The sequence below is a fragment of the Triturus cristatus genome, chromosome 12, assembly GCF_964204655.1.
Source record: "Triturus cristatus chromosome 12, aTriCri1.1, whole genome shotgun sequence".
NCBI classification, from domain to species: domain Eukaryota; kingdom Metazoa; phylum Chordata; class Amphibia; order Caudata; family Salamandridae; genus Triturus; species Triturus cristatus.
In genome coordinates this window covers 94131060-94151991 of record NC_140595.1, presented here as the reverse complement: position 1 = coordinate 94151991, position 20932 = coordinate 94131060, and the positions used below count along the sequence as shown (strand labels likewise).

The 20932-nt window shown below is 45.4% G+C and overlaps 1 protein-coding gene across 4 annotated transcripts in view; it reads right to left on the bottom strand.

Moving 5' to 3' along the window:
• SEMA6C (semaphorin 6C) overlaps positions 1–20932 on the bottom strand; it is a 341729-nt gene that overhangs the window by 25900 nt on the left and 294897 nt on the right. For all 4 annotated transcript variants that reach the window (XM_085638745.1, XM_085638747.1, XM_085638748.1 and 1 more), the window contains 8 exons: positions 20653–20741; positions 19711–19928; positions 12824–12955; positions 10458–10613; positions 8633–8806; positions 5693–5830; positions 4028–4105; positions 1–19 (listed from right to left, as the gene is read on the bottom strand). The exon at positions 1–19 is cut by the window's left edge and continues 34 nt beyond it. In XM_085638745.1, the coding sequence (XP_085494871.1) occupies positions 1–19; positions 4028–4105; positions 5693–5830; positions 8633–8806; positions 10458–10613; positions 12824–12955; positions 19711–19928; positions 20653–20741 (1004 nt within the window). The remainder of the gene's footprint in view (positions 20–4027; positions 4106–5692; positions 5831–8632; positions 8807–10457; positions 10614–12823; positions 12956–19710; positions 19929–20652; positions 20742–20932) is intronic.

The following is a 20932-nucleotide window of genomic DNA, read 5'->3' as shown; positions in this document are numbered from 1 at the left end:
ATCTTGCTCAAACGGGGTCCTGCAAGTAGAAAGGAAGGAAAAACAAGATGTCATGGGAGAGTAGCTTTAGCCACAGGCAGCAACTCTATGAGAACGTGTCATTAAAACATTTGCAAAAGCAAGCTAGGAACAGAGGACCCCCGCAAGGGAAAAGCAAAAGAGCCATTCCCTGCACCAATCTCCTGCAAGCAACCACTCTACATCTGTGGCATTTTATGATACCAAAACATTCTGTGCCTGCAGGAAGGGATCATCCTATGTGTGGATTTCAGTGTGGACAAAATCCCCCAAAGCCATCAAGCAAGCCCATTTCTCAGCACATAATGGCTTAGCGACCCATCAATCTTCAGGCTTCACAGCAGATAAAGGCCTAGCAACTCATCCAGCTTTTCATTGGCTCTCCGATGACAGTCAGCAGATTTCTCAGCAGATGACCACGCAACGCACCGATCAGCTCATTTCTCAGTAGATAATGACCAAGAGACCCACTCAATCAACCCATTTCTCAGCAGACAATGGCTGATCAATTCCTCAAATGTTCATATTTCTCAGCAGCTAACGGCTGAGCAACCCATCACCCTTCTCTTCTCAGAATATGACCAATTTCTCAGCGGCTGCCAATGGGGCCACCCAACCAGCCAGCCTGTTCAGGAGGTAACGACAGGGAGACCAACACAGCCAGATCATTGGACAGCACGTAATGACTAAGTGACCCACCGAGTCGGTTAATTTCCCTACAAGGAAGGAATCTTGGCTCATCCAATAAACCGCTTTCCTGCACATAGTGACCACTGGCGCCATCAAGGCAGCTTATCCCATTGCAAAGATGAATCTCAAACCTACAAACGCGTGCCATTTCCATACTTGACATGCAGATGGTCAGAGGCTTGGTCTCGCCTTGCCTCCATTTACTCAGTGAGCGAGTTATTGCTCGGAACCACTATTCATGGGAACATGGGGTGGACTCAAGCAAACATTGAAATGATTTTAAAACTGCCTCTTTTGACACCAATAGCATAAAGAAAATATACTACTGTTGGAAGAGAGCAGAAGAATGTGTGTTTTACAGGTCTGGTGAGATCCACATAGTAAACGACAGTCGATCTGGTGCCCAATAAATTTTAGCCTGCAAGCACCCCCCGTTGAGTGGAAAAGAAGGAATTCCAGTGGGTTTGAAAAAAAATTAAAACTATCTAGTAATCTTATCCAGCTGCGGGACGATAGAGAGTTTTATTATCACTGCATTAATATTTTAAAATAGTGGGATACTTTAGAGAAGTTCTTCGTGCTTACAGCAGATGCAGCAGAACTTCAGAAGAACATATTTATGTCTTTATCCGCCAGTTATTGCACTCTAAAGTTGTGAGTAACTTTGCCTGTGAGGGGAGACAAATGCATGGGTCTCATAGCCTCGCGAGCTAGGTTTAAGATATGTTAAGGGGTATTTATCTAGTGCTGCAGTCTCCAAATACTGGCCTCTTGGTGTTTTGTGCAGACATCTACCTGCAGTTCTGATTTATACCGTTGAGACTCTCTACTTGGTGAATTTGTTCACGACCCATCCTACTTTCCGTAGGTTGATGATCTCGGTAGGACGGGTTTATTTCTGATCAATTCATTCTTTTGCTATTGGTTGCGCCTTTGGTTGGGGACAAAAACTCATCCTGTGTAATTTAAGTATTTTATTATTTCTTATTTCGAAGTGTGGCAGCTTTCTGACAGAAAATGGCATTTCCATAATTACTGCATTGCTATGTATGTGTATAATTATTAATTAACCTGGTAATGAACACCGAAGCGGCTCATGGCTGTTAAACTACCCAGGTCACAAGGACGGCTTGCAGTAAGCTTTGAATCTTGAGATACCTATGGTGAGACGTGGAGGCCAATATTTATAACAAGAAAAGTGAACATTTAAGTCACGAGCGATTTGTTCTAGAACCTGGAATGGCTGAAAGCGATCCTCTGGATGATATGACACTGATGACAGCTATCTGAGGGTGAAACCCTGCCTTGCCAGGAACCTTTTGACAAAGAAGGTTTCTTGACTATCCCTTGTAGAGAGATTAAACCACGCTAATGTTTTGTCCCTGGCTATTTTCTACTAATGTTGGGCGCCCGACCACCGTTATGCATTTATAAGGACATTGTGGATGCCTACCCCTAGATTATCAGAAACTGGAATGGTGGAACTTTGCAGAAGGCTGTGGGGACCCAGTCAATTAGAAAGGAGGAATGGCAATGTAAAGCAGCTTAATTTTTTACTAACTTTTAGCGGTGTGTCTAGAAGTGAGCAGGGAATGATTTCTGGAAAACTATCCAGAGGCTTGGCTGTGCACACAGTCGCCCCAGTGCAAGAGGAACTAATTCAGGGACTGCCTCCGTTAAATAGCGCCAAAAAGTGCCACGTGTCCTCTATTGATTTAAGAAATTAATTAAAAATATAAAGCGATACAGTAGGGGAGGGCCGAGTCAATTGTTTCATTACCCAGCTTTTCTCGGGTACACCGCTTACTGAGTACAAATTAAGTTTCACAGGAAAAAAGGGCTACTTAGTAAAATCTGCTTGTGCTCAGTTCCACAGATGAGCTATCGGGGACGTCACTGAGCGGCAATAACCTCCTTCTGCCGCTTACAGCTGCCATTTATGTGCTGACGCGTGTCTTTACATCCTGCCCCTTCCTCAGAGAGCTGAATGAACCGTAGCCTCAGCACAATTCCGGAAAGCCTTTACCAGCACGCGTTAGGATTGATTTTTTTGTTTTTTTGTTTTTTTGCATCTGTGGATAATCTGGTTATTCTGGTGTTTGCATTTTGAGTAGAGTTGAGTTTCTGGGGTCCATTCCCTGGCCCTGCTGTCAGCAGAGCACTCTCTGCTTGACAGTAGAGTTCCCACCGGCATGTCAGCCGAACACAAGCACTCCCGCCTGTCAGCCTAACCTTCCATGCGTCTACGTAGACCACCAACACTCCCTGGATGTCAGCGAATCAGAACCAGTAGGTCCGCAGGACACCTTTAATGGCCACTCCCACTGTCAGCAGAACACTAGGACTCCCAACACTAATCAACTCCCCCCAGCATAAATGAGTGATGTAATATGCGAGATCATGAGCCGTGCACGACAGGGGTGCAAGTTAGTTCAATAAACTATCATTGGCAAATTTCAGTGGATTTTGGTTTTTTAAACGTTCGTTCTTATCTCATCACAACACCTACGCAAAACGTCACTTTAACCCTTGTTTATGCAGACGATTTCTACTTTTAAAAAAATCTAAACTAAGATCTCATTACCATACCTAACTACAACATTATTTAATCTCTGTTTTTACATGAACTATATAAATACATACATACATATACACACATACACAGAAGTGAATTTATCTATGTTTTTACATATAGGGGTATTGTGGTCAACGTGAGTGGAGGTACAAAGATGCCATACTGTAGGCTTATATATGTAGAGTGTTTATATGAGTGTACACGCAGTACATACATGCAGGTGTATGCAGATAACAGACAACAAATCCCAAAGTATACAGGAGATTTATACGGAAGATAAGAAGAAGCAACATAAGAAAGAGTATAGAGATGATATATATATATATGGAGACTGTTGAGACAGCACATGAAGGCGTAGCGTGTACGGGCAGCGTATAGTAGTTTATACATGAACTTATTTACATGATGCAAGCTGTATATTTCTATATGTATATTGATTTGCTATAGAAAAACTCTGAAGGCACATAGACACTCCACTTGGCAGAATATAGATAGAACACATATGGGAATATTGATATACGAAGAGCTATGTAGATGATGTACGAGGTTTTCGCACCAGACTATATCGACAATATAGGATGGGCTCCATTGCCTATGCATGTGGCGGTGCACAGAAGATGCACTTTGGTTAAATTTAGAGGATTCATATAGTGGGCTTTGGCCCATTTAGAAGAAACAGATCATTCACATGAGATATATAGAATGGTCATGTGAGTAATATAGATGACGTGATAGCCCTCTCACCTGATGTCCACTCCGTAGGTGGCGCACAAGCCCGTCTTCAGCCAGATGCAGTAGGGGTCTCGTGATCCCAAGCAGTTCCTGAAAGCAACGGGGGAAAAACCAGAGTGAAAGGAGGCAGACTGTTACCAAGAAATATAAAAACTGACCAGATTATGGTCACCCTGATTCAAACAGGTCATAAACTTAAAACCCTACCTCCAAGGAACCAACATGCACTACATTTCTGACATGATGAACAGCTCTGCACTGGACGTGAACGCACAGGCACAGTCAATCAACTCACCCGTCAATACTACTCTGAAGAAAGCATCAGATGCACACACTAGAGGTCCAACAGCAACGCACAGGCATGATGCTAGTTGCCAAAAATCAGACAATGAGTCAACTGGCTACCAACACTCAATACCACCCTGTGTCGCGATGCAGCTACACTATCTCCGTTTGACATAATGTACAGTCTCCAACATACGTCAGTTCAGGAAGACTTAGGCACTCTAACACGATGCCGCTATCTTACTTCTTGAGGTTTGTTATAGCCTCTGTTCCCCAATCCCTTCCCTTTCATTCTTGCTCTGTTTGTTGCTCTTGCTTCCTCTGTTCCCTTATCGTCTCTCCCTTCTACATCCACTCCTGGGCCATCTCTTGTCGCCGCCTGTCACGCTCTGCTCTCCTCTTCTCTATTCCCACACTCTCCCTAAACCCCCATCCCTTCTCCTCAGTCCTCTCTGGTCCTCCCCGTTTCCTCCTCTGGCTTCCATACTCTTCCTCCTTTTTTTCTTGTTCTCCAATCTCTCCTTTCTCCTCCCCTCTATTCTTCCTGACTTCTCCCCATCCACTCTTTTCTCCCCATGCCTCATCCAGTGCTATATCACGCCTCTCATCCTCAACAAAACACTATCCACCAACACGCTTCAACACTCCTACAGACTGCATACCTCAAACACCACACCACCGACTCCATCCACATCACACAGGGTTCAATAGGGCTGAGCAGGACACTGACAACCAGGTTAACACATGTTGCAAACAAAGCCACCTAACAAACCTCATAACACCCTACTTCAACATAAAGATACTTCACAGCAAACCTTCCCATTTCAAACCTGCAGATCAAGACACTATTCCACAAGACCATGAAAAAACATCCCAACACGCGACCATCAGGCAAATCTTTTCTGACTATATCATATTGGGTTTGGTCTACTCAATGCTCCTCATTGACCAAACGACCACTTGCACCAGTAGAGGTCATCACACAAACATACACACATAAGGAGACACCAAGTTAACTGACTAGACCACATGAACACAACTTGGGTTTGGAGAGAGCCTACAAGGACACCTCACTTAGGAGAACCTCCAATTGAACGCGCTAAATACCACATTATAAGACAACTCGTGCCCAGAACAGACAGCACACACACCTTCCCATTCACAACCATTACACCTCAATTATGCTAAAAGGCGAAGTAATTGGCGATCAGGAAGCTGTACAAAGACTGCACAACCTAACATCTAACACAGTGTGAAGCACATCTGTCCCTCCAGCCACTGTGCAGAAAGCTTCAAACAGTAAGAAGATCAGAATAAAAGGTTGAATAAAGCTTTCCACATTTCCATTGTGACTTTGATTCCCAGGTTTGTCAGGAGGTGGTTTAAACTCACTTCTTACAGCTGCCAAAAGTCTCACAGCGGCTCAGGGGCACGCGGATGACACAGCTGGTAAAGGCCACGTAGAGCGCCTGCCGGTCCTTGTCCAATTGGAGACCCAAGATTCTGCGGTCCTCTCTCTTGACACTGCACCTGCAAAGAACATAAAGCAACCAATCAAAACACTTGAGTAGAAGTGTCAAGAAACAGAACCCAACAAGTTGCACTTAGTGACACTGGGGGAGAGGGAGAGTTTCCAGGGATAACATGGCGGAAATGTGATGGGACAAACAGACCAGAAGCAACACGTCAATTATCATGAATGACTCACATTGAAGGAGAGCTGGCTGAAGGTAAATACATTGGAAACCCTGCTTTATTGAGTCATTCCACCTGTCCATCCAATAAGTAGCATTTGAACCCGGAACTGCATTATTCAAGCAGGATATATTTAATCCATAGAGCATCGCCCAGCAGCTTTGATGAATCCATAAAACGCTTTAGGAAGAATTTGTTGAATCACACAATAGCTCCCTGCCGAAGTGGTGGATTGAGGGAACAGTGCCCAGCAGAAACGGTGTATCCTTGGAAAATCTCCCAGAAGAAGGGGCGCATCCTGGGAACATCTCCTTGAAGAAGGGGTGTACCCTGGGAACATCTCCAAGCAGAAGTGGTGAATCATGGGAACATCTCCTTGAGGAAGGGGTGTATCCTGGGAACATCTCCAAGCAGAAGTGGTGGAGTCTGGGAACATCTCCTTGAAGAAGGGGTGTATCCTGGGAACATCTCCTTGAAGAAGGGGTGTATCCTGGGAATATCTCCAAGCAGAAATGGTGAATCATGGTTACATCTCCTTGAAGAAGGGGTGTATCCTGGGAACATCTCCAAGCAGAAGTGGTGGAGTCTTGGAACATCTCCTTGAAGAAGGGGTGTATCCTGGGAACATCTCCAAGCAGAAGTAGTGAATCATGGGAACATCTCCTTGAAGAAGGGGTGTATCCTGGGAACATCTCCAAGCAGAAGTGGTGAATCATGGGAACATCTCCTTGAAGAAGTGGTGTATCCTGGAAACATCTCCAAGCAGAAGTGGTGGAGTCTGGGAACATCTCCTAGCAAAACTGGTACATCCTGGGAGCACCTCCCAGTAGAAGAGTTGTATCCAAAGTATAGCCCTCAGTGGCGGGGGTGATTCAGAGGAACAGCTCCAGTCCGAGAATGAATTCATGGAACAGCTCCCTGCCGAGAGGCTGAATCAGAGGAAGAGTTCTCAGCAGAGTGATATGCTCAGCGGAACAGCTCCCAGCAGAGCGGATGGACCAGTAAAATAGAGTGGATTAATAAACAGCTCCTAGCATAGAGGTTTTATTCCAGAAACATCAGCGTGCAAAGGGAGAAAATCCACAGAGCAGACTGCGGCTGGGGAGAGGGATTCATGAAAAAGTCCCAGTGGATCGGCCCCAAGGCACAGGCCTAAATAGAAGCTGGATGCATGAACAATCCCCAGTAGAGGGAATGAATCCTTGCAGCAGACCCCAGAAGAGGTAGGGGATCCATGAACTGTCCCTAGCAACAGGGAGTGGAATGCATGGAATCTTTTCCGTGGGAGATGTGGGATCAAAGAAACAATTTCACAGAGTCCATGGACAGATGTCAATCTTCCCAGTACAGTTAGCAAGTCCATGGAATATCCTACTGCACAGGTGTGCAAGGCCGTTTGATGTGCCCCCCTTGCTTTACAAAATACTCAACTTCTGTTTACTCTCCAGGTTGCTGGCTGTCGGGAGGATTTCAGAAATTTGATGCAGGCTGTAAAGCTTAAAAGCGTGCACCTACAAACTGATGCTGGCACACTTTTTTATTTAGTTATCGATCAGAGTTGGAGCCGTAACTAAAAATAAAATAAAACATGCAAAAACCTTTTTTGCTTTTTTAAAAGCGGGAGCAGAAGCAACAGGGACGAAAGCAGCAGGGTGAGGGGGCAGAAGCAACACGGGACACGAAAGTAACACAGTGGCGTGTGGACGTCTAATCAACATGGGATGTGGAAGCAAGATGGAAGAGGGTGGGGTGGACAAGTAAGCAACATGGGGAGGTCAGAGAAAGAAACAACCTGGAGAGAAGAAGGGCGTGGGTAGGGAGATCCAACATGGAAGGTGAGGTGAAGCAATGGGGAGAAGCAAGCGGGGAACGGGTTAGAGAAGTAAATGCGCGACACAGAGCAACATGGAGGGCTGGGGGATAGAAGTACACAAAAGGGACAGCTCGAAAAAACACATGACTATCATGGAGTGCTTTACACAAAAGAAAAAAGTTATGCTTGAAAAGCAAGCAGTGCAACCATATATGCAATTGATTCAAGGAGACGGTAAAGAGGCAATGCTCCATGGGAGGGACAAACACAAGAATGACATGTTGGGACATACATAAACAGGCAAATGAGAGTGAGAGTGACAGGAAGCAAACCAATGTTAAACAATGGCAGGTTTACAGCCCCTATGTTCTTGGTGAGCCACAATATGTATCACAGCAGAAAGCCTCAATCTAACCTCTTACAACAGTTAGCAGTGTAATTTAGAAGGTAGTCGTATGGAATGAAACTCGGGAAATGTGCTTCACGACTCACAGTTTCCTCCTATGAATACTTTATTTAAGCCCTCATACCCTGCCAAAAGCAATGTGGCCATCAGTCACCTCACAGACCGTACATTTGGCTCCTGAGAAAATGCCTGTGAGTACCTGTGCCCTAGCAGAAACGAGTACCTGTGCCCTAGCAGAAACTAGTATAATGCTGGACTGGTATTCTTTCTTTCTTTTGAATGGATGAGGAAATGTTAATATAAAACATATATCAGTGAGTGGAAAATATATACATAGAATAGATGTGCTTTATCCTGCAATATGTGAAATATTATGGATTCCGTTGACCACGTGGATGCAGGTGGCGCCTAAACTCACTTTGCCGGGTTGTAGACGCCGATCTCCTCCAGCAGCAGTGTTTCTACGGTTGAATTCTCCGTTGTACCAGAAAGCACTTTCAGCACCTTCCCGTCCTCTGATCCGAGAAACAGCACTGTGTAGTTTCTATAGGGGCCAGCGGTCGTATCCACTGCAATCTGGGTGAGCTTAAACCTAGAAGGAATAGGGCCAGGTGACAAGGTGACTATCCCAAAAGCACTGGAAACACAACAGGCCTAATGTTCACATTAAAGCACTAGAAATGTGATAAAATAAGCCGACTGCAGTGCAAAACATCTCAAAACCAATATTCCTTTGTACATGCAGACGACAGTAGTGGCTGGTGTGGTTGAAGAGTGGCGGGACGACAAAATAAAAATTATTATTTAAAAAAATGTACCTGCAGCCGGCTGCGGCGCGCTCTTCCACTACTCTCTTCGCAAGGCACAGGCTCCCAGACTCCACTGCGGCCAATCCGGATGCGTCTCTCATGTCATTAAAGCAGCATCAGGATTGGCCTGAGCCCTCTGAATCTGCACTCCCAGTGGGACTGGGAGCCTGTGCCCGCTCTCTCCGACCCGGCAACGCAGCTCAGGGTGGAGACAGCTTCAGAGCGCATGACGGTTTGGCCGACCTGAGACATCCAATCACAGTGCACTACCACCCCTCCGGCGGCTGCTGTCCCCCATGGCCCCACCCCCAAAGACTCTGCAGGAAGGGAAAAATAACACGATAATAAAACGTGTTTATTACCGTTTTATTTTTAATATACTGACGTTTTGAGGCAGCTGGCAGGGGGGAGCCGCCGCTCCTCCGCCATTGCGGAGGAACCGCTGCTGCATGCAGATGAGTGCCATAAAAAATGATGTATTATGAAAAAGAATTCTTCTTAGAGGAACACAGTCGCTCATGCATTTCAATATAGATGAAGGAATTCACCCAAAACGGCACACAGGAAGGTAAGACTAAAATACTTCTGTGGGCGGAAGCAAGATGTGATTGACAATGTCGCAAGCCAACGGCTGATGTTTCCTGGGCCGAAGAAACCAAAAGTGGGCTGAACCAAAACCACTTCGGCTACAGAATCCAATAAGTTTGCAGTATATTGTTGCAAGAGCCGCTGCACATCAAGCCCAAAAAGAAGGCCGAAGAGCCACAAGCATACACCCGCTTCCCAAGTGCAGCGAGCCCTCAGCAAGCAATCACGTGTGCGACTCTCCCATAGCCCTACAAGCTTTTTAAATCCCCAACCCGTACCCTACAGAAAAACACTGAGTGGTATAAAGCACAGATCTGAGATACTGACTTGAACCCGTAAGTTTTTATTTAGTTCATTCTGGTCTTTTATCCACACAAACACTTTTTGATGTAAATATTGGAATCCTGTTGTACACCATCACAGAAATAAGACCAGGCAGCATCAGAATGGTTAAAAGGGAATTCTTTGAAAAAGTGGACAGCAGGTTCCAAAATCAGAACTGGTTAAAAGGCTGTAAAGAAATTGGGGAGAAATGTGGTTCATAGATCTCACAGAAAAAGATGGTAAAGTTAATTCTGGTCTAAAGGTCTGTGTAAAGGGATGCTAACATTTGCCACAACTTCCTTACCAACCCCAACCCTAATTTAATACCATGCGAATGAATTATTCAACCTCCCTTACCCACCCATCCATGACTTACTCCTAATCCTGTTTGACAAGCATTGCGCACTCCCCATACTCTTCCTAACCACGGTTGATCATTCCCCACTAGATCTGATCACCATTACTTCCAAGCCACCATCTTTCACTGGCCGGTCTCGCTTTCTCATGATCCCGTTTACTCACCGGCTGGTCGTTTTGGTGAACCAGGGTTTCTCGGTGATGGAGGGTACAGCCTCATCCATGAGAGGGAAGGATTTGATGAATGCCAGGGTCTCGTCCGGGAACTCGGCAGAGGATTTGTACGCCGCAGCTGCACCAACCCCTGCACAGCAGCCAGGTCTGAGGACAGCAGGACAGAGAGTCAGCCAATTTATGCAGTTTCTTACGTACTTGATGTTCTGCTGATGGTGAAACCCAGACCTACTCACTTCATTACCTGCTCGCTGCCCGCCCGCCCACCCCCCCGGCGAGATCTCTCGCTTCATGTATGGTGGAGGACAAGACAGCGAAAGAGGTGCTTTGTACCGTGGAACAAAAGAGTGCTACGTTATTGGCTTCGCTACTATTTAATATATTTGCATCTCTTCTTGACTTAGCGTTAGGTAAGGGGTCTCAGCACTACAGATGACCAGCATAGGGTCATACTTCTACTTCGTATTTAGTAGGCAGCGCTACTGTCCTAGTAAACCTCCTGCAGCCCTATTTGATCGAGTTGGAAGAGTACAGAGAGGGAAACGACTGGTGGTGAACTGTAGAGAAACAAAAGTTATAGCAAAAGGATAAATTTGTCAGGGTGTGATACGATTGAGATGTATCCTAAAACTGTTATTTGATAATAATGCCTGATGACCGGATAATATTTTCAGCTCGCTAATAAGGATTTAAAGCCTCCATGTCCGGCCTCTATATCTTTAATATAGCCTTATAGCCCACCGCAGCGGGCTATACCGGCTATTAAAGGCCCACTCCCACGTTAAAGGCCCGAGCCGACGGCGAGGGACTTTAACAAGGGACCGGGACTTTAATAGCCGGTATAGCCCTGCTACGAAGGGCTATAAGGCTATTAGAACATTCTGCCACTAGAGGGCAGAATGTTCTAACAAATAAAACAAAGGCTTCAGGGAGCGCGAGGGGATTGAAATCCCCTCAGGCTCCCTGAAGCCTTTATTCACAGCCAGAGCTGTGAACAAAGAAACATTGGAATGTTGGAGCTCCGGGCTACTACCAGCCATTGTAAGCCCGGAGCACTCCATTGTTTTCAATGGAGCTCCCAACATTCCAATGTTCTAATAATAATTAAGGGGTGGGTTCTGGTCACCACTCGTATGGGCCTGTATTATTATTTGGAGTTTTATATAGCGCTAGCAAGACCCTAAAGGCTAAGAAAGTACCAGAGGTGATATCTGGTGATCGCCTTTGGCAGGATCCTATTAGGGAAAGATCTAGACTGCTTCATAGACCCTTTATTAAACAAGTTTTGAGTGAAGTTTATACCAGGATATGTAATCTTTACAAACATGAGGTCACATCTCACAACCGTGCCTCAAGGGACTCCCCCCAAGCCTGGAACGATGGACAGTGGATGCTGTGTTCAAGATTAAGCAAATATTCATGACACAAAGAGTGGCTTAGGACAGACACCCAATGCACCGGCAAACACGGTCCCTAATAAACCTAATACACTAATCAAGGAAGCAAATTTACCATTTGTTCTCGTGGTTTGGATTTCTTGAGAGAAATGATAACCATAACCTGTTAAACCAATGTCCAACCATTCGGAATACTCTCGCGGAGCTCTGTCGAATGAGGAAATTCACAGACAGTTCTATACTCTCTTAAAAATGTATCTTTTGTGTGGATTCTTCTAAAGGCATCAGCTACGTAACTCAGTCTTATGGTATTTGTATAGCGCCGCTCATCAGTATGTTAGCACTGAAGTGCTCGTCTACGCAGGTAGCACACTACACCAGGAGGATTTGTGCTTGATAGGGTGCTGACTGAGCCTCAATGTGGGAATTGTTTCCATGTCATAAGCAATGGCGACCAAGGTACTTTATCAAATTATGATAGAATGCAGCGCTTAGAGGTGTGATCGATGAGGAGCTGTGAGAGACCAACGCACCTTTTTATAAAGCGTGGTATGCTGCCAGCTCTGATCATCTCTGCAGGTCCCTTTATGGTGCTGGAAGTTCATCTTTTATGTTATTAATCGGCTATCCTGTGCCTCTTACGGATCGGGAAGAGGTTAAAAGTATGGATAAAGAGTGAGGGGATCAGAGATCTGTCCCGACAGACTAGGTTAGATTCCTCCTTGATATCATTCCCATTAGGAGATGTCAATTGAAGAGATTCACCAAAAATGGAGTGCATTATCGTCAGCTTTTTTGTCGCTATGGGACATTAGTGCCCAGAGTACATTTGCGGAACAAGTGATCAATATACGAACATGGACTAATCATCAGTGGAGACACATTTCCTGTTTGTAGCACCTTCCTCTTCACCCTGCTTTATTTTATGAATCAAAGAGTAAGGGTAACTTTGTGCCTTACCTGGGTTTGGGGACTTTGTCCTCTGGGATAGGGGTCCAGGTGGATTCCGTTGTCTTTTGCTCCTTAAACTTGCTGTTGAAGACTCTCTCGATGTCATCCATGTAGAAGGCACAGACCCCCGACCCAGTGATGCTGTGGGAGAAGAGACGTGCAAGGAATGAAGACCTGGTATGCCCCTGTAATGGGGGTCCCCTCAAACCTTGATACACTTGGTTTTATTCTGCAAATTTTCTAATTGTCTGCGCAAAAGGTATCTAACACAACTTTTAATAAAAACCAGGGTGTTTCGGCAGTTCCGGACAGCCTTTTTACATCTACAGCTATTACCAGACTGTGCTTTGACGTTGGCTGTTTCTTCTAATTTAAAATGTGCTTTATTCTGGTACAAAATCATTAATTCTTAATAATCCTATCTGCTCTATTCTGATCTAAATGTTCATGGATTGCATTTTCTTTGTTTTAGGGTGCTCTGTTTTTCACTGCTTGATAATCATTTTTAGGTTTTGCCTGACCCAGCGCATGCGCTGGTCTGGCGAGACTTATTGAGAGGGCTCCAAAAAGTGCTACCAGGCCAGCCTGGAGCTACAGTGCATGTGTGCGCGCGCCCGCTTTACCGCGATTACTCTTACTTTAGCGGCCGCACGGCCGCTTTGATGTTTGATCGCGATCACTTTCACTTTCGTTGCCGCACGGCCGCTTTGCTTAGCCAATAGGTCTCGCTTTTGGGATCTTATAAGTATTTAGTTATGCAACTGTTGCATAGCTAAACACTTATAAGGTCCCAAAGGCGAGACCTATTGGCTATGCCAATGCTTGTTACAATATGTGATCTGAAGTAAATCCAGTGGCTTGCGTGTTTTAACGTTCTTACTTATGTAATTTTTCATGTTTTTATCTTTTATGATTATGACGTATAATCAAATAAAGATTCCTTCAATTCAATACCATTCCAGTGAGGGATGGAGTCCAGAAAAAGGAGCTGCCCAACATGGAGAAACCGCCCTCCCAGTCTGAAGAGATCAGTGTGACGTGGTAGCCTCAAACACAACCGGATAAAGTTCAGGATTAACACAAAGTCTGACTTGTAGGAAGAACAAACAGGCTTGTAACAACAACCATGAGGCAATATTTCTGAGGTTACCTTAATCGGGGCTGCCACTTCATAAATTGGGCCCTTGCAGGTCGAAGTTTAATTATTGCAATTGGAATTATAGAGCAGAAGAGAGCCAAATTATGTGGTTGGGTGAGCCAAATTATGCGGCAAGAAAAATAAAATTATGAGGCATAGCGGAGCATATTTGTGGCTGCATTATTTCGAGTTTTTCATTGTACCACAGACTGACTGGGCAAAAGCCGCACCTCATCACTTCTAGCAGTTTAAAATCTAAACACGGGAACCAGTAACTGAACAGTGACCAGTTAACCCTTTCAAAGGAAAGGGGGGGGGGCATGGCGCAGCTTCACATGTGGCACATTTTTCTTATTTCCTTTTGATTCGATTAACTAGAATTTTAGATTTTTTTCTATTGAAATGTGCAAAATAGACAGCAGAGGGATTATGCGGCAACTGTGGTAAATCCATAATTATGAGGAGAATGGTGCGACCACGGAATTGCTTAATTGTAATTGCCCTTGCAATTTATTTTCAACCCATTTGGCCTGCCTGCATTGCCGCATAACTACCTCCAGTGGTCCTGACTACAGGACAGACCGTCTGTCCAATCTCACGTCCTACCTCCTCCTACCCAGACCCAGCGCGGCGGAGCAAGGGAGGGCCGGTGACCTCCCATGTACTAAACGGCCCCGGTCCCCCGGCTCGCCGCCAACCTGCTCCTCACACGGCTCTTTAATTTACAGACGTTTTCGTTATTGCGTTTTGCCTCCCGCCCCGGAGCGGAGCAGTAAATCTCCCGCGCTTTCTCGCCGGTTCCATTTTATGGCCCTGCAGGGCCCGGCGTTTCACGTCTGATTTCCTAATATATTAACGAGCGCTCGAACGCTTGTTTTCCCTCCCAAAGTCGTATTTCTCGACAATTGTTTGTCATTAATGTGTGTTCCTTTTGCTGTTTCAGAGATTTTTTAGATGGTGGAGGGAAACGACCCGAGGCGGCGGGGGCTAGACAAATCATAAACAGGGGCTGCCTCCTGAATTTTCAAGGCAAGTTCGACAAATAAAATCTTAAACACTCCTCAACGAGGTGTTGTGTTTTATTTACTACGATCTCTTCAAGCAAGGGTGCCCCGGGGATGAGGGGGGGGGGGCGTTATTAACGGCGCCTGGACCTTGGTAGTAGCAACTGGAGGTACATTCCCTAACTGCTTTGCAAACCTTTGAGCAAGGACTCTGGAATTATGCGGCAGGGGAGGACCGTTATGCGGCAAGAAAAGTCACATTGTGCGGCATAACGCAGTACAATTGTAAGCTGTATTTCTTTACTATGTTGGCATGTTTACACTTGTTAATGCTGCACGGGAAAGGTTTCACTTAATTAATACCAGTTTAGCACCTAAATACAGCAAAAGTAACCTGTTAAGACTCAGCTGGACAAAGGGCCTGCCTCTGTGTGGCAACGTGCGTGAAGGCATAGATCAGTTTACACTAGGAAAAAGTTTATTTTGTACATCTACAAATTACGCAGACGGAGAGGATTGCGTTGGAACTACAGAATAAAACATAATTATGCTGAAAACGACGCCACTTCGCATAATCCCAGCACCTCTGTATTTAATTTGTCCACTTGACTACTGAATAAAGATTCCTTTACTTTAATTAGCCGGTAACTGACTATTTCTCGGCTGACTGATGGCTTTTCGGCAAAGATAAAAATAAAAAAAAGCTGTTGGTACCTGGAAGGTAGTGTGCAAAGAGTTTCAAAGCACCCGGCAAAATTATATTTTGCCATTCGAGCACTCCCGTCCCTCCATCAACAACGGCCATTTTCGAGTTCCTTTATTACATTCTGACACCCTCTTGTGGCCATCAGTGGTGACACCCTAAATTACCTGCGTGGGAGTGAATAATCAGGGCCCTGGTAGTGTGATATCACTTCATCAGTGCCGGATTATCAAATAGGCAAAGTAGGCAGCCGCCTATGGTCCCCACTCCTTTTAAGGGCCCGCGACAACGGATCATAATAATATTGATTTGATCTTGAAAGAAAATTACAATCAAGCTTTCTTAAATTGTTTCCAAAAGATGGAAAAAAAGAATCAACTCATAAAAACGAAAAATTTACATTAAAGACTCTATAGAGAAAATACTGTATTAATGTAATGTACCCATTAACAACTTAAAGTACATAAACCAGAGACATCAGATTCACATAACAGTTTGTCTCTTAAAAGCTCATGTTCTGGCAGCTGTCAGTTTGTAAAAAAAATCTGGTGCAGTAGGTATTAGAAGAGAATTTGCGAGGGGGGGCCCCGAAATTTCATCTACCTATGGGACTCCACAGGGTTTCATCCGGCACTGCACTTCATGTGATTAAAGCTAGCTCTGCAGGTGTGACATGTCCCCTTGGCCCGATTCTCCCCCACACTATTCCATTCTATTGGGGTTCCGAGAGCGCGTGGCTACCCAGAGGCCTGGTGGTTGTTGGTGAAGCTCTGATTGCTGTTCTCAGCAGCCAGGAATGGAAATGGTCTCTAATGTAAGCTGTGGAACATGCAGACTCCCTGTTGCACACACTTGCTTTTCCGTTGGCATGCTGTTCCTTCTGCGATTTGCAAAAAGAACAAACTGACAGGCGCTTTGCAGTATTCAGCAGCTGGGAATTTCGGATGACAAACAGATTTCAATATACAAGTTGGTCTGGTGTTGAATTTTTTATGTGTCCCAGTTTTTGACGGTGTGCGTGAGGGCTAGAGAAGGGAAGACTTTTTAGATCGGGTAATGAGAAATGAATGGTATCTCCCTTTGAATCTGTTTGCAGTATACAAATGTCTACATCCTGTTAAATTCACAGGTTGACTTGGTCGCCAGTGTAGTGTCCTGATGGACACGACACAGCTCATCGCCTACCTACGGGCTGTGCGCACCCTAACTCCGCACCCACCCACCACAGGCGTCACCAGTCAGATGACCCTGATAATAAAAGAGGCCGGGCGCATGTGACCAGTTATGTACCCTCAAATCTAGCGTCTGTGCCAGTTTCTTACTTAGCATGTGAGCCTAGGGCCCACGATGCCACAGGCCAGTGCCCTGAAATTCAAATTTAAGATGGTCACTGAGATTAAGGACTTGTTGACCTGATCGATTGTGCTAAACTTTTCTTGTAGTGTAGTGCATTAGTGCTTACTGTCCTCATGTACAAGGAACCTGAGTGAATTGTGTCAAAATCCACACTTTAGTGCACAAGTCCTCACTGTACTCATGTACAGGGAACCGGAACGACTGTCTTCGTGTACAAGGAACCAAAGTCAATCAATCAATCTGTATATTTGTAGAGCGCTACTTGTCACCCGTGAGGGTAGCCAGGCGCTGTGATTATGTTCACACCCCCACTCTTGTGCAAAAGTCATTGGTGTTTTTGTGTACAAGGATCTTGAATAACTGTGTCCAAATCCCTGTTCCTGTAATTGTAAATGTATTTACATAGAGCTTACGACCCCAAACGAGGAATTGAAGCGCTTTTTCGGTGCTGTGTATGCACCAGTGCTAAAATGATGTCCCCCCTCGGGGTCATCCTGCTCAGCCTCCATCTTCGGAGCAGGAAGCACCTCTGTACTAAAGCACGAGCTGTCTGCAGGCCACTGCATCCAGGTATGACCATGATTCATTGATGTGATCAGGTGGAAGGAACCCATTTGGTCCTTTTACCCTGCTCTTTGCTGTAGTATCGAACCATCCCTGTATTACTGTCTGCGGAACTTCCTGGTTCTTTGTATCCAGCTCCTGCTGTGGAACAGTGACATCACCGAGATGCTGTGAGCGGGTCCCCGGATCCAGACATTCCGTCAGAAGCTTCTAGTAATGTTGTCAGATCCCTGGGTCATGGTGCTCCCCCCGCTCTGTGGTAGAACCATCATTAAATCAATGTTCTAGGGCAACGTCGGGGTTCTTCTACTTCCCAGAGCAGACAAGGTCACGACTAGGATTTAGCATTACCTCATCTCAGTGACACACATCTTCTCGTAAGTCACCAGACCATCTCATGATTGTTTGGAAGTGTGTGGTGGAACTTTCAGGTTTCCCTGAGGTGACTAAAGGATCAACGTTAAGACCTCAAACAACTCATTTACAAACACTCTCAAGACCTCGCTTCACCACCTGGGAAGGTTCCATGATCTAGGGTCAAGCATTGACCGAGGCACCAGGGGACCTAGGACTGCAGCTATGGGAAGGTCTTTGGTGATGAGAGATGTAAATTGGGTATCCAGAGATTGGTGCATAACCAGACTCAGGCGGTCGACAAGCGTAGGCCAAACAAACTACTAGAAACCATTGGAGCATCAAGCACAAACATAAAAAAGGTCCTATAATTCTGGGCCTACAAACCAACTGAGATGTCTGCAGACCTCCCACTGTGTTGTGGGGAAAGCCCAGTGTGAACAAATCGATTAAGAGGACATCTGAAAATCTACAGCTCTGAAAACTCCATGACCTTTAGCGAACCAAACCACTGAGCAGTTAACTGGAGAACTCCAACCCTGGCACCGGAAGGTCCAACATCCCGGGCCATTCAACCTGGGCCCAGGGCAGGTGGATTGTCTGCGGACGTGAAACAACAACATACGAAGGGCCCATAATATTCAGACAAACTAGTCACAAATGGGATGGTGTCTGGAGCCCCAAAGCAAAGACCAGCAGGACTAGCCAACTAGCTCATGACACTTTACCCACAGAGCAGGGCCGGATTAAACCCTGTGGAGGCCCCTAGGCAGTCGAAATTTCGGGTCCCTGCTCGCAAACAATCTCCTAATACCCAATAAACCGGATTTATTTTACAAACTGACAGCTGCCAGAGGATGAGATCTTAAGAGACAAACTGTTATGGGAATCTGATGTCTCTGGTTTATGTACTTTAAGTTGTTAATGGGTGCATTACATTAATACAGTATTTTCTCTATAGAGTCTTTAATGTGAAGTTTTTGTTTCTTTGAGTTGATTCAATTTTTCTATCTTTTGGAAACAATATTTAAGAAAGCTTGATTGTAATTTTCTTTCAAGATCAAATCAATATTATTTTGATCCGTTGTCGCGGGGCCCTTAAAAGGAGTGGGGACCATAGGCCGGTGCCTACTTTGCCTATTTGGTAATCGTAACTGCCACAGAGGCTCATTTGGAGACCTCACACTGGGGCACCAGAAAGTTCTATACTCCTAGGACAGCGAAACACCGAGACATATTCTGAAGATCTCCTTGAGAAGGTGCAGTGGTACATATCTGACCAACCACTGGAGACCCAACTGGTGGCATCAAACCATGAAGTCAGATGGTGCGACAATCACAGGCCCCTCTATCCAACTCAATGCCATCTGATGACCTCAAACCAGGACATGAAAAAGTGCCCAACAGGGTCCAACTGGGAACCGAAACCGGCCCTGGCAAAGTGCTCGGCCATGGAGGAGGTGGGGCGCAGGCTGCTAGTCAAAGCTTTGTGCCGCTTTTGTTGCTGGGGGCCGATATTGCAGCTATACTGCAAAACTGGCCCCTGGTAACAAAAACAGCCACCAGGAGAAACGCCCGGTGCCCGTTACGGCCAGTCTGGCCATGGTGCCCAAATCCGGAGTCAGCAGACTATTCTGAAGCAGAGAGAAGTTAACATGTTGTGATGCAGGTCTCTTGGAATATGTTCTAATCAACGCATTAACCTGCAATATGGAAGCTTCCAAATAGGATTTGTGATGGTCTGGGGGCTTGCATGACGTTTTATACCAAGGAGTACCTGTTGGCTTGTGTACCGAAGACCCCAATGACAGCTGGTCGGCCGTTGACCTGTAGGATGTCCGTGACCGACTGCAAGACATCGAAATAGAAGAAGGAGTCTCCCGGCACGGAGCAGTTGAGGCGAGCCTTTTGGAAAGACGTCCAGTACTTCTCCAGCACCCTGGGCGAGCCTCCCATGTCATTCTTACAGACTCGCGCCACGCGGGAGAAAATGACCTGCAAGATCAGAGCAATGGAGAAGAAGGAAAGGTGGATTGCGTTAGGTGGAGAGAGAATGAGATGCATTGGAAGAGAGGATGAAAAGAAGGAAAGAAAGAAGAAAAGAAAAAGAAAAATAAGGAAAGAGAGAAAGAAAGATGGAAAGAAGGAAGATAGAAAGTTAGAAACAAGGAAAGAGAAATAAATAAGGAAAGAGCGAAAGGAAGGAAGAAAGAAAGAATGAAAGAAAGAAGGAAAGAAAGAAGGAAAGAACGAAGGAAAGAACGAAGGAAAGAAAGAAAGAAGGAGGAAGAGCAGGGGAAATGGTAGGGTTAAGGCTGCATTGCTGCTCAATGTTTGAATTTCTCAACATGCCCTAGCCAGAACTGAAATGACTTAATTTCATAAATAATCAAAACATTTTATTGCTTGAAAAGAGCTAAAGTAAAGATATACTTGGAAAATCTGAAAAAAGCGAGCATCAGTACGTGTGGGGAATAGAAAACTGGAATTAGACTTACAGGAGCCCATAAATCTGCCCAGAAGCAAACTGGAGTGCTGCAATGCAGGGCTCCAAGTGGAGGATATTAAAATTGGATATTTGGGGTACTAATGTCTAAATGGGTGGCTATTTTTGCACCGGGGATGCGCCCGTATGCGCATAACTTCTGTTTGAAGGTAACTGGTGCTAGAATGAACACACTGCTGCTGGATGTCTCTAGCAAAAGATCTCATGTCCTACCTTTCCCAGGGTGGTGTACTCCATGGAGATTTCCCGGAAGAAGAAATACACGTGGTTCCCAAACTCGACAGCATGAAGAAAGTGGGGCTCTGTGGGGACACAACAGAAGGCGAAGTTGAGTTCTGGAACCAGGCACAGAATAATGCAAGAGAATTTAGGAAAGTGACACAAACACTGTAGACAGAGTGGGCAGAAGGGTATCCTAGAACCACCTATAACGTTAAAAAAAAAAGCGAACGGTGGTAAATTCAGCAATGCTGGCAGACCACGACACTTGCAG